We start from the raw sequence: 13,165 nt of genomic DNA on the forward strand, positions 1-13,165 counted from the left end.
AATTGGGTTAACCCTTGGTTAGATCCAGCATCTGCTCAGATGGAGGGCTGCAGAGCTGTACCCTTCATCTCTAAGGGGCTTTTGGGTGCCTTGGAGGTAAGGAGGGAAGGACTGCACTGGAGGGAGGGCAGGTGCGCTGGAGCCTGGAGAAAGCGGTGCTGCTGGGCATTTGCCAGCCTGCCCCGTGTGAGCAGGACTTGGAAGTCTTTTCTGGTTTGGGTCGCCTACAAAAATCTTGGCTGATTAGGCCACTGACTCAGAACAAGGACACCAGGATACAACATGAGTATTGTTCTGCTGTTGGCACCAGCACAACTTAAATGCTGGAAAGTTAGTGGCTTGGAGGATGTGTAAGCAAAAGGATGGAAATGCATCGCTAGGTATCAACTTCATGACCAAAGGTTGGCTGGGGGGTGAGGAGGGGAGGTATATTTTGCCTTTGAGTTCCCTTCTAGAACTCCAAAGTCTTATTGAACCCAAAACTATCATCTAGTCATGCAAGAGGAGGGCCTTTTATTACCCTCTAGCTGTTCTGTAAGAGGCCTGGAGGTCTCACCTCAGTGATCTGCTTTTAACACCTAGGTTAGGCAACATCATCTGTCTTAAAAAACAGTATCACAGCAGCTTTCCTCTGTGTTGAGATCATTCCCTGCTGGGAGCTCCAACAGAGCCATCTTGTGCCTGAAGCCTGTCAGTGAAGGCAAAAAGCTCCTGGACTTTGATGTACTGCTTTGTAACCGCTTTAAATGGACTGGGATTGGCAGAGGCTTGGCACTTCCTCAGCTTTGGCTTCCCATTGGAAAGGAATGAAAAATGATCTCTGAATAATTGCAAAGCAAGGAGAGTGGGAAAGGTGTGAGACATCTTATATGCTTCACCATACACTCGTCTGCGTGAGTGGAGTGATGGCTGTTGCTCCTATGAGTACAGGGTATGCTGTGTGAAGCTGGATTTCATCTGCAGCTTTTTTAAGATTTTAAGCTTTTGTAAGAGATTTCATCTCCTTCCAGTGTCCCTGCTTGCTCTGCAGCCTTGTTCAGCGAAAGCCCAGCTTGGGCAGTTGGGGAAGCCAGCTTGGTGGTTTAGAAATCAGAAAACCAGCACAAACTTTCTTCTGAAAGTAGCTGAAAGGAAAAGCTGCTGAATGCCCTGCTGGCTGGCAGCGGAGCGGGGTGGCCGTGAGTGCCAAGACTCTGATTTTACAAAAGGGCCTGCAGGAGCTGTAATGGGGAGGAGAAGCTGGACTGTTCTCGCTCCTTTAAACCCTTTAAAGCAGCAGGATTAATAATCATTCCCACAAGATTCACCCCCCGCAAAAGTAAATGCCTCTGGGAGGGGGGGAGGTGGTGGTGTAAATGCAGAATGAGCACTTGTCCAGGCAAACTCATGCCTGCCAGGAGAAACAGAGGTCAGTGTTTTGCTGGCTCGAGTCCGGAGTCCTCAGAGCCTTGCAGGAGGGAGTTACCACCTCCTCTGAGCAGCGGAGGGACCAGGACCCTCTGGCTGACGGGGCTGAACACCTGCCTGGATGAGGTCAGCTGCAGGCGAGCAGGCACTGCAACAGCACGGGGTAGGGAGATGGCCGGCGCTATACATCGGGGTCTCGTGGGGTCCTCAGTGTTGGGGGAGCGGTGTGTAGAAGGCCCACAAGCTGTGGAGACCTTCAATTTTCCCCACGTGTCTGGGTTGTTCCTCTCCTTTTGTGGAGCAGGGTTCTTTCGTTTTCTGACTTGGCCTTGGATGGCTCCTTCCCCCTTTGAAGCAGAGGGTGAAAGACGTGAGGTGGAGCGAGCCCCCGCTGGCGGCTGTCCACATCCCCTCCTACTCCGTGCTTCCAAACGTGGGGTTTGCTCTGCAACAGCAGCACAAGGAGACATTTCGTAGTGGTTGTGTATTTAGTACTAGTTGTGAGTACTGGTTTGCTTGTAACTTGCACTTTGTCTGTCCTAAGATCACAAGTTTAGAAACGGAGTTACTTGAAGTGCAGAAGAACAAAACTGAGATGAATGGGGAAGAGCAGGCATTGTCTGGAGCACAAGAGATGCAAGAGGTAAGAGGTTTTCCTTGGGAAGTAAATAGTTTTGTTTAGAAACATATGAAATGAGCATCTCCTGTGAATGGTTTTTTGTCACCACCTTCTCAGAACTGGTAGCCCATCAGCTCATACAGGACAGAGGGATGTCTTTAGAGGGTAGCAGTGAGCATGGAGATCGTACTGGCATAACTCATCTCCCTTGTGAGATTGTCCTGCCTTCAGCGCTGCAAGCTGAGGAGCTTGTTGACTCCCTGGTAAAAGAGTTTGCATGTGTAAAGGGGCTTGATCTTGTTTAGGGTTTGATGAAACCTAGGTAGTGCATAGGTACATCGACAAGGCTGTTTCCCAGCTGGTCTTGGGCTGGCCTTGCTGTCCATTTGTTACTTGCTAGACAGATCCAGACAATCGGATCTGCCAGGTGTATAAGCTGGACAGAGCTTATTACCTCTGGGAGAGGATCTTGAAGGCTCCAGGCCTTGAGAGATGTCCTGCCAGCCCTGGCAACTTTTGAGAATCGTTTTTTCCTATCCTTGTTTTCCAGAAGACAAGTTTTCTGCAAATTGTTTCTCTTTTGCTAGAATAAATGATACTGGAGAAGTGACTCTTCATTTTTTTTTTTGTTCCAGATGTTGGAAAGCTGTCAGGAAACAATAGAAAAGTTAGGAAGTCAGTTGGGAGAGCGGAGAGAACGGAGAAAGCAACTTGCTTCTGAGCTTGAACTGTTACGACAAGATCTGAAGGCTGAGAAGAAGGTACTGGGGAGCCCAGTATGTATTGCCCCTGCAGTGGGACTCCCTGCAGGAGGCAGTTGCCTTGGGATGACTCCATGAAACATCCCTAGTTGCCCCCCAAGTGTATCGCTTGACTGCTCTTGATGCGTTTCTCTAGTCCAGCCAATCTCAAAGCTTCTTGGGCAGGTGATTTTAATCCATCTGCTTTAATGGAACTGTGTCTCTCTTAACTTATTTTCCCTTTCAATTCAAACTTTGTAGCCAAAGCCCCCTTCTCTAGAGGGTAGAGTGGAAGTTTTCAGACTTACGTAGCTGTTGCAGAGTTATTTGTGATCGTAAGGCTCATGATCATGAGCCTTCATCACTCTGTGTCACAGCATGGCAGGGTACTTGGAGATTTGAGCTGAGACCTTCCTGCAGAGCAACATCAGGGTCACCTGTTTGCAGTGACTGCTTTTCTGAGGTTGATCAACTGCCTAGTTCTAAATCTGTTTAACATGGATCCCCTTTAAAATGAACAGTATTCTTTCTGAACCACAATATGGCATGATAAGAAGTCAGAACACCCAAGAGTCACAGAAGTCTACATGAACATCTTGCTGAGGTCCCGGTGTTGCTTTGTTATGTGCCCATAGGACCTCAGTATGCTTTGCTGGAAGCGATTTAACTGCTAGATAGGCTTCTGCTGGGTTTATCTCTGCTGGGAGAGTTGCTGGTGCTCTTGTCTTCCAGTTGGGCCAGAGGAGAGAGGACAAGTGATGCCAGCAAAATTGTACAAGGGCTGGCACAGGCATAGGTAGGGTAAGGGCTGAAAATTAGGCTGAAATTTAGGAAAACTGTAGACCTGTGGCCTGGACTGGGCAGACAAGGGGGACCTGAGGGAGACTGGCAAAGTGGAGAGGGTTTACATCTATTGTAAACCCCCCTTTTCAGCACTCTGAGAGGCTTTAAACCAGCTGTGAGTCATCTCGCTTCCTTGAACATAACTAAAAACCCAGTGAAAGTCCTGAACTGTTGGCAGAACTGCACATATGCAAGAGTCTTACTGGAGGAACAGTGGCATCTAGAGGACAGGACTTCTGTAGTGCTGTTGGGCAATAAATTCACATCGTAACAGCTTGGGATGCAGACCAAGCCTTGTGGAAGGGCAGTTTAGGGAGGAGCTAGGTCAGTCTGTGAATATGCACATGAAAAGGAATCGTCTGATTTGGGGGATGATAACCTTTGCATCCCAATAGTGCAATCTACTCGTGGTCCAGGGACCTTTTAATCAAAATGATGCATCCCTGTATCCCTGTAAGCTTGGCTGTAATTCAGCCACCATCTGGCCAGTGGCTTCACCTGAGGAGAGGATTGTTCTTCCATCTCAAGGATGAAGAGATGGAATCTGGTGGCCTGTATTAGACTGTAACAGTCTTGAAAATAGAGGACTTCGCGTGTGTTTGGTGGGGTTTCTGACTTCACAGATGGGTTTATTTCCTTCTGATAGAGCAGCTCTATGGAGGTGAATTGTTTCCAGCACCCTGTTGGTAAATGAGCTTGGCGTGAAATCATCGGGTTCTCATGGGTGATACTCACCGGGAGGTCAGGATTTGAGATTGCTCAGTGCTTTGTTTGTCAGGATGCCCAAGACATGGACTGGGCGAGTCAATTGGATAGTATTTTTGTTCTTGTAAATTTTAATAACGTGCTATGAACTGATGCTATGCAGAGAGCTCTCTGCATTTGTTTGGAGCTGTCTTCTGGTTTTTAAGAGGTTTTTGGACACCTGAGAGGAGAAAGCTTTTTCTGAGCTTGTAGTTAGGGGTGCATTACATCCACTAGCTCCTGTTGTTTCCTCACCGGGGTTGCCTGACTCAAAATCTGAGTTTACAAGCCATTGTAATAACTTCCAAATCTCCAAAGAACATCAGCAAGCAGGGATCTCATTAGTGTATCCCATTAGAAGCTACAAAAAAATAATGCTTTGTTAGATACAGAGGTGAGAAAGGTAAAGAAATCCCTGTTGTTCGGGTGTCTGATGCAGACAGAGCTGCTAGTGTGTGTTGCTCCAATATAAGTAAATTCATCTTGGTGTAGATAAGGAAGACCTGAAGTTGAAACATTAGTGCTAGCATATGCTCAGGAAGAGTTATGGATTAAGAGGCTTTAGGAATCAAAGTCATTGCTAGTGTTTAGTGGGCTTATAAGCTTTTTTCTTTGAAGGATTTGGGTTTACCACCGCTTAGTGGGAGATACTAGACCAGGAAGATTCTGGTTCTGCTCGACCCTGGGAGTTCCTGTGTCCTTATGCACTCCTCGTGCCTTCCTTTCTTCATCCTTTTATTTTCTTGGCATCTTCTCTTCATGTCTGAGGTTTTGGGCCTGCCAAAAAAAGGTGTTAGGTGAGGTGGAAAGCGGAGAGCAGCCCTCCCTAAGGAGTTGTTTGGGGCTGACACGGATGGAGGATGCGTAGCACCGGGTGAGACAGCTGAATACATATCCTGTACTCTCCCTGTTTTCCCAAGAGTTGCCACTTTTGTAAAGAGATAACGGCACATGCTATAAAGCCCTGAGAACTACAGATGGGCCACAAAAGGATGAAAACAAATAAAGAAGTGTGATTTGATAGTAGTTTACACACAGATACTTCCCATGCAGAAAAAAAGGCCTTACGTGGGTATCTTCAAGGGTGAAGAACTACACTAATTTAGCTACAGAATCACGAGCCATGTCTCGATGGAGCCCCCAGATTGCCGTATACTGCTCAAAAGCTTTCCATGAAGCAAGTCAAAGTCGTGGTGTTTTCTGACCTTACAGGCCTCTGAACTCCTACAAGAAAGAGAACAGATTAACAAACTCGAGCAGCAACATGAAGATCTATGTACAGATGAAAAGATATATGAAGAACAGATGGCTAAAGTAGTATTTTTGGAAGAACAAATGAAAAACTTGAGGGATGAACAAGAACTGCTCTGGTAAACGTTAACAAGGCCTGTGGTACTTTCTGCTTCTTATCTTTGCTGACTAATTTTTTAATCTGTTAAAAATCCCCGTAGCGCTGCTTCTGGCAAAAATGGGCACAGCAGCTTTGTGTCTTCCTTATCAGATGATCGTCTCTCTGTAGAGATTTTGGTGAATAAGCATTTCCCTTACCGACATCGTGGTCTGTCAGGAGTAAACCTTTTTTTCTTTTTTTTTTTCCTTCTTTTTTTTTCTGGAGCTATTCCACATTCTGAATGGCATAAATGAGAGCTGTTCTTAGGGAGGAGGCTTCTCTTGGAGTGAGTTTTGGGCTAACACTGTCCCAAAAAATGCTCCCATGGGGGGCTTGGGCTCCTTGGGGCTAACTGCTGAGCTACATCCTGCTGTGGATTTCAGTTGTCCTGGGAAGGCAGGTGTCAGCAGCCACCGGGGTTGTAAACAAAGCTCTTATAGGTCCCCTGACTCCTCTTTTTCAGTAGATCAATACAAATTTGAAGCTGAAGCCTCCCTCCTCAGGCTCCCGTTAGTAATAAAAGCTTGGATTAAATCCAGTGTAGTTACAATCAGCTCAATGACCTGGTAACTAGGTAGTGAGACAAAGTAAAACCAGGCTAGGACAGGTAGGTTAGCTTATAAGGACATATGGTATGGATTGAGATAAATCAAACAGCTTGATCGGGAGACCTGAGCTCATATTTCCATACAGCAAGTGCTTCTCCGCCACTTGTGAGCTCAGACCAGCTCACGTGGCTCTGTGTGAGTGTCTCCTTAGCCAGCACTTCACCCACTCATGAATGCCCAAGAGCTGACCCTCTGGACACATGTTTCTTTGTGGGTCAGCCTCCCCTGGACACAGACCCTTGCCCAGAACTGCTAGACCCAGGATTAAAGCCCTTCTGGATCCTCCCGAGACACTTAAGCATTGCCTTGAGCATTTCACTGGATTCTTGTATCCCAAGTTTTTCCCCTTCAGAGGGTGGTTTCCCTTCGATGTGTATAGTTACCTCTCTCCTTTACTATTTCTCCTTCAAGTTCTGAATTACTAGAGAGCAACAAGAAGAGGGAGGAGCTAGAAAAGCAGCTAAAAGAGAGCAATGAAGAAAAACGGTTGTTACTGGAAGAAATTGCCCAGCTAAAACAAGATATCCAGACTACCCGGGAGCAGGGCGACAGCACGCTTGAAGATACTTTGTGGATGAATCGAGGCACGGCACATAGAGAGAACAGGTTTCTCGTGGCGCAGAGCTCTGCAGGCAGTTTAGATGGGAGCGTTAAACAGGTATGGGCAGCTTTGCCAGCTGCACTGTACTTTTTTTCACTAATTTAGTGGCAAAGCCTAATTGAAGTGGACTGGAAGCCAATCCTGGAGTGTTAGCACACAGCAGGGAGATGAGGCTGACTGATTTCCTTGGGGGAGATGTTTGGGAATTGAGTGTCATTGTTTCCTTCTGTTGTATTTTTGGTTGTAGTGGGAACTTGGATAAACTGAAGGGCTCCCTTAGTACACATGCAAGAAGTTACACAGTCCTTAAGTGATGTGTTAAACTGTTTGAAGCTCTTTCTCGGCTCCTTTTTGGAGTGTGAGAAGTGGAGCTGGCTTGCTATTCCCACAACAGTCTTGCTCTTGCTGGATGCAGAAGCTGTTCCTCTTCCCTACTTCTCCTTGGGATTTTCTGCTCTTACACTCCAGGGCTTGAACTGACCCCGTGGCTGCTGCCCCATGGCGGCTCACAAGCAGCTGGGTTTGGCTGCAGCCCCGTGCCTGCATCTCGGTGACTGCTCTAGCAGCTGCCAGGCGAGACCCCTGTTTGTCACTACGTTTAGCTGTCTTTGAAATGCAATTTTTTTTCTCCTTTCTTACCGTGGGATCAGAAAAAGAAAGGGAAGAGCAGCAAGCTCTGCCAAAAGGAGAAGAAATGATGAAGGTACCCGGGGTGGGGAGTCTGAGGAAGAGCAAGGATTATATGCAAGTGTTTGGAAAAGGAGTGGACAGGGTGGCATCTAGGCAGGAGTGGGAGTGGAAAGGAGAGGGTTGGAGCTGTGCTGATACCAAGAAGCAGCAAATCTGTACAGTTAGAGCAGACCAAAGCAAGATAACACGGTGTAGAGGGGATGCTGAAAAGGATCCCGGTAGAAGAAGGTGGGGGAAAAAAACCCCACAAAATCTAACGGATCTCGAGGACAAATGACATTGCCAGATCCCACAGTGCTAGATCAAGACTCCCCAGCTTGGTGATTTGTCTGAGAAGGGAAGCTTGAACTTCAGTGGACTTCATACAGAGGGTGAAGACGCAAAGCGGAAATGCAGATGGACAGATGGCTGGAAGTGGGTTTTGGTACACCAGATGTGGGAATAGCTTTTAGTCTGCATGCAAGGCACTTGCGAGAAGGTGGATGAATCAAAGAGCTCAATTATCTTCTGAAAGCCATCACAGACCATCAGTGACTGCCTCCTGGTGCCCAGGCTGCTGTCACCTTGTGCCAACCTGTCTGTTTCTGTACCACTTCCAGGGCTCACCTTGTTCCTGCCACCGCGGGGAGTCGCGGCTGGATGTGTGACTCCCGCTGAGTTGCCTTAGTGAGTGCCAGTGAAACTGGCACAAGCATTAAGAGTAACGTGGGTGGTTTGGAATTTGTTTTGACAGGTTGGTTTTCACAGGGATTTGTTCCCTCATCCAGGTTATTGCATCTTTTCCCTCGACCTCCAGAGGGATGGACAGGGTAGGGAGCATAGTGTGGGGGCAGAATTGCTTGCCTGGCTTTACCTGTCTTCCTACTAAATGCCCTTAAATCCTATTGGTGTATTTCTACCTGTATTAATTACTAGTCTTTATCTTTCCTTGAAGTTGATGTCCATGTAACCTTTGTCATTTTGCTGTTCCTGCAGAGTCTGTCTGAGGAGAGATTCCAGCAGCAGGAGGAAAAAATGCAGCAACTGCGGCAGGACTTGCGTCGAGTTCAGAACTTGTGCAGCTCAGCTGAGAGGGAGCTGAGATACGAAAGGGAGAAGAACGTCGACTTACACAAGCAAAATCTCTTGCTCCAACAGGAATGCACCAAGGTAGGAACAGAGCAGGGAGAACTGCTTGTAGAGAGCATCACATCCTTTTACAAGGGTCAAACGGGAGGTCTGAGGTGCTGATTTCGCCAGGCTGGACCTGATTTTCATCTGACTGTACAGCACCTGGGCTTTTCAGTGTGCTCTGCCTCAGCTCAGTGGAAATTGCACTGCCTCCAAATAAAATGTGCTGTGCTTGCTCCCTGGATTGTTTATTCTTGTTCACTTTCTGAAATCCTGTTGCCCCTTTCCTAATCAAGACGTTTCAGATGACATATGTTGAAGTGCAAACTTCATTTCTTCTTTTGAAACTCAGGTTAAAGCTGAGCTGAAGCAAGCCCAGGCAAAACTCTCGGACACAACTGAAACATGCTCCTCTCTCTCGGCACAGTGGGAAAAAAGCCAGCAGAAGGTCAAAGAACTTGAACAAGAGCTCTTGAAGTGCTCCCAGGCGGATAAACTGCAGAGCGGTCTGCAAGAGAAACTTGCACAAGAGAAATCCAAAGTACGTGAAGCACAAAAAAAGGTAACTCTTCAGCATGAGCTAAGTTAACAGGAGGTATGTTTTTAGCAGTTTTGTGCAACTGTAGTTCAGGAAAAAGAAGCTCTAGCAGCTATTGAATTGGTTCCCTGAAGCCTATTTTGCTAGTCCGTTCTGAGATCACTTGGCTAAATATTTTAGGGAAAATAGGTGTTACTAGTGGGAGCATAATCAAAACAATAGAAGTGAGATCTGATGGCTCAACTCCTGCCTCTGAAGCTCAATGTCTCTGAAAATACTGGTAGTAGGGCTGGCAGGCACCGGGAGCCCAGACCACATTCCTGACAAGGAGATTTGCTACTGTTTGCTATCTGGTAAATTGCAAAAGTTTGTGTTTTTAAATTGCAAAAGAATTGTGGCATCGATTCTGCTGTATTCCTGCACTAATTGTTGGATTTGTTTTTTAAAGTGTGCAGGACTGAATTAGGTGCAAAAAGGATTGTTGTTAATTCATGACATAGTGTGTGATCCCAAGTCTGGCAGCTGTTTGAAAGGTTTTGCTTTTAACGGACTTTGACACAAAGACATGCAGAAGTACTTTGAGTAGAAGCGAGAAAACCTTGCGTTCCCATGACTTGAATACAGAGGGATCAAAGGGATGTGAATCCCTTGGATTCAGATACTGGCCTGTAAATTCAGAATGTTTAATCTGTGTCCAATTTTAATCCCAGATTTCAAAACTCCAGCAAAAGCTAAAAGACTCACAACACCAGCTCCTGCTGGCAGAGGCCCGTGTTTCAGACAAGAAACTCTTGGAGGAGGAATTGAAGGAAACCCGAGAAAATGAAGCCCGTGTGCAGCAAGAACTTCACGAGGAGCAGCTGAAAAGGTACCCAGAGCCGGGTGGTGCCCGAGCTGGGTGCGGAGGGGAGGTGTGTGCCAGCAAATGCTGCTGTGCCAGCCTCCCTCCAGCTACCTCCTGCAGCTCCACGACTGGCCCTAGGTGGCTTCAAGGAGACCCTGCACCCTTGGTTTTACCTTCCTCTCTCTCCTTTTGACCTGCCAGCGTCCCTCCCCAGGATCCCCTCTTTATGAGATTTAAAAGCTTTTTGGAGACCCCAGCTGCCTCAAAAGGTGCGTGGTCCCTCCTGCCAGCCCAGTGATTTGGTTTACCCTCTAGATGCCAGCAGTCCCCTTTTTTCTGCAACTGGGACTGGAAATCCTAGACACATCGTGCACCCTTTCACGTGCCACTGGGACATGGGGACAACCAGAACGTCCTGATTTCTTTCTATCCTTAGTGTTGCCCAGGGCAGGTCCAGAGCAGCGGGCTGATGGTTTTTAGATCAAGCCAGCCTTGAATTGACGGTGGCACATCACCGGCTGGCCTCCACGTTTGTGTCTCACCGTCACACCAACCTGTTTTTAGGAAGCTCCTGGAGCAGCAGGTGGAGGAGCTGCGGCAGCAGCTCCGGCATTCACAAGAGACGGAGGCGTCACTGGCCAAGATGCACGTGGAGCTGCAGGCCAAGACTCTGCACGTCCTGGAAGATGAGAGGAAAACTGACTCGAACGAGGTGAGCTGCAGCACAGGTGGCTCCTCATCACCCAAGGGGATGCTGTGCTGGTGGCTGGCTCCAGAGCAGACCGCTGAGCTCTGGGGGGAAACAGGACCATCCCAGTGTGAAATCTGTACCTGGGAACTGCTGAAGTAGGGTCAGTTCTGGCCGAGTGCTGAGCCCATGCAGATCACACTGATTTAAATGGGAACCAGAGGAAAAGCACCATCCCATCTCGTGTAGGTTTCCTGGGAATGCAGCTCCAAGGGCACAGGAGGGAGGACTTGGTGGCTTCTTTCCCTTTTCTTGCAGAGCACAGAGCTTCTTGCAGGGACATCTTGGCAGAGTCCAGGGAGGATGCCCTGTTGAAGCCTAGAGCAGCCCCCCGGCAGCACAGAAATTCAGACCCCCTTCCTCCTTTAAGGGGAGCAGGCAGTGGCCTTGGGGGGACAGAATGGATGGGTATTATCTATAGTGGGAATCACTGGGATTTATGACAGAGAAGCTTTGGAGACCAGACTGAAAGGAGGCAGAGGGGCCTCTACAGCTAAGGACGCACACCACGAATAAAAAATAAATGTTTTCCAGCACCTCCAGTGCCAGAAGGAGAACCAGAAGCTTTCAGAGCAACTTTCATTGCTGAAGGGGGAAAACAAAGCCCTTTACGAGGAAGGAGTCCGTCTCCTGAACCAGAAGGATGTGTATGTCAGGTAATGAATGCAGCAGCAGGCAGGGGAGGTGTAGACACAGGAAAAAAAACTACCCAGGAATTGCTGTTTACATGCCTGGCAGTGACACTGGATTTGACTGTTCTGTAGCCTTTCTTGTCTCTCCTGGAAGGCAATTAGCACTGAGAGATCTGCCTTAGCCTGACGCTTCTGCGTGCGGTTGTGTTGTGCCTCGCATGTCTGCTGTCATGTTATCCTCGGCAGCAGTGCAGAAAATGAGGGGGTGCCTAGGGAGAGCTGCGGGTGCTGCTGTGGAGGGTCTGGTGTTGGCAGAGATGCTCCACGGAGCTGCTCGTTTCTCCCCAGAGCACCCGTGATCTAATTTGAAGCACAGTGGCCTTTTTGTTGTAAGTTGTGAGCAAATATCATGGGCAAATATCCCTTATATGGTAGAGATTTTCTCTCTTTTTTTTTTTTTTTTTGACATTATTTTCCCTTCTACCCCAGCTGGTTAAAAATAAAGAACACTGCCTGAACGAGACAAGTTTGAGGGGAAAGAGCAATCAGCACAAGTCTCAGCAGAGACAAATGTTTAACCTCGCTGTTGCAGCTCTATGAAGCACCCACCGAAGTAGCCCTTTCTGCAACCTGTTTGCCTGGCCCTTGCTGTTTAGGATTCTTATTTTTTGGCCTTTTTGCCCCCATACACAAATACTTCCCCTTAACCACCCCCATCCCCAGCGAAATAAAACGACCTACCCTTTCCCTGTTACTTCCAGTTTTTGTGACTTTATATCCCTGTTTGGTATAAAGAGCTGAGAGGGGTGAGCACAAGGATTTGTAAAGCTGGGAGTCAGTTTCGGGAATGCTTTGGATCCTTTTCCCTCAATCAATTGCCATTTGGTTGACACTTAACAATATAACCTTTGCAACAATAACAGAAAACAAACCAACTGACTGATCAGTGAAAGACATAGTCCAGAAAGCCAGTGGGCTCATTCTGCCATTAGCTGCATAGCCAGAAGGAGCTGGGTAGGTGGCTGAGGCTCCCAGTTCAGGCTTTGAAGAGCCTGAATAAATACAGGACATCTCCTGCCTTGATCTTAACCTAGAACACAAAAGCATTTCAGTGCCTAATGGTTGTGTCTCTGCCTCCTCAGGAAATATAATGAAATGCAGCTCCGCCACAAAGACAAGATCCGCAGAGCCAAGGAGACCTTTATTCACGAGGTGAAACAAAGGGACAGCAGAATTAAGCAGCTTGAAAGTGAGCTCAGCGAGGCAAAGCTCCAGGTGGAAAAGGTGAGAGAACACAGCAAGGGCTTCTCCTGCAAGGAGCAGGCTACCGCAGGGCTGTGGGAGCATCCCTTCTTCCAAAAAGAAATGCAGTTTAGAGAAAAAAAAGACAATGAAGTTTAGGAACAGCTGGTTTGCAGGCACTGGGGTTGCACTGTTAAATGATCAGTCGGAGCATGGGGAGCTCTGCCTTGACATGCTGCTCCTGCTCTGTGCGCGGGACTGATGTTGCCCTGGGAGACAGCTGGCAGTGCCGAGGGGCACCAGCCTGTCCTTGTAGGAACAAATAGCCAAACAGAAATTCCTGGCTCAAGTTTTTCTTCAGGGGAGGAACCTGTGTCCTCAAATCCCGTTCAGAAACTGCCTAAGCTCC

The 13,165-nt window shown here is 47.8% G+C and overlaps 1 protein-coding gene across 9 annotated transcripts in view; it reads left to right on the forward strand.

Moving 5' to 3' along the window:
- Positions 1 to 13,165, forward strand: part of CCDC30 (coiled-coil domain containing 30) — a 36,732-nt gene that overhangs the window by 20,613 nt on the left and 2,954 nt on the right. For 5 of the 9 annotated variants that reach the window (XR_005826915.1, XM_040587126.1, XM_040587120.1 and 2 more), the window contains exons 11-20: positions 1,952 to 2,050; positions 2,662 to 2,787; positions 5,566 to 5,723; positions 6,763 to 7,009; positions 8,618 to 8,791; positions 9,105 to 9,314; positions 10,001 to 10,158; positions 10,699 to 10,846; positions 11,417 to 11,538; positions 12,657 to 12,798. Coding sequence is in view for 8 of the 9 variants with exons in the window: in XM_040587126.1 (XP_040443060.1) it covers positions 1,952 to 2,050; positions 2,662 to 2,787; positions 5,566 to 5,723; positions 6,763 to 7,009; positions 8,618 to 8,791; positions 9,105 to 9,314; positions 10,001 to 10,158; positions 10,699 to 10,846; positions 11,417 to 11,538; positions 12,657 to 12,798 (1,584 nt within the window). In the remaining variant the exon portion in view is untranslated. Of the gene's footprint in view, positions 1 to 1,951; positions 2,051 to 2,661; positions 2,803 to 5,565; positions 5,724 to 6,762; positions 7,010 to 8,617; positions 8,792 to 9,104; positions 9,315 to 10,000; positions 10,159 to 10,698; positions 10,847 to 11,416; positions 11,539 to 12,656; positions 12,799 to 13,165 lie in introns of all 9 variants that reach the window. The other 4 variants (XM_040587122.1, XM_040587123.1, XM_040587124.1 and 1 more) reach the window with 4 other exon arrangements.

The sequence above is a fragment of the Falco naumanni genome, chromosome 3 (genome assembly GCF_017639655.2).
Source record: "Falco naumanni isolate bFalNau1 chromosome 3, bFalNau1.pat, whole genome shotgun sequence".
Lineage (NCBI taxonomy): Eukaryota > Metazoa > Chordata > Aves > Falconiformes > Falconidae > Falco > Falco naumanni.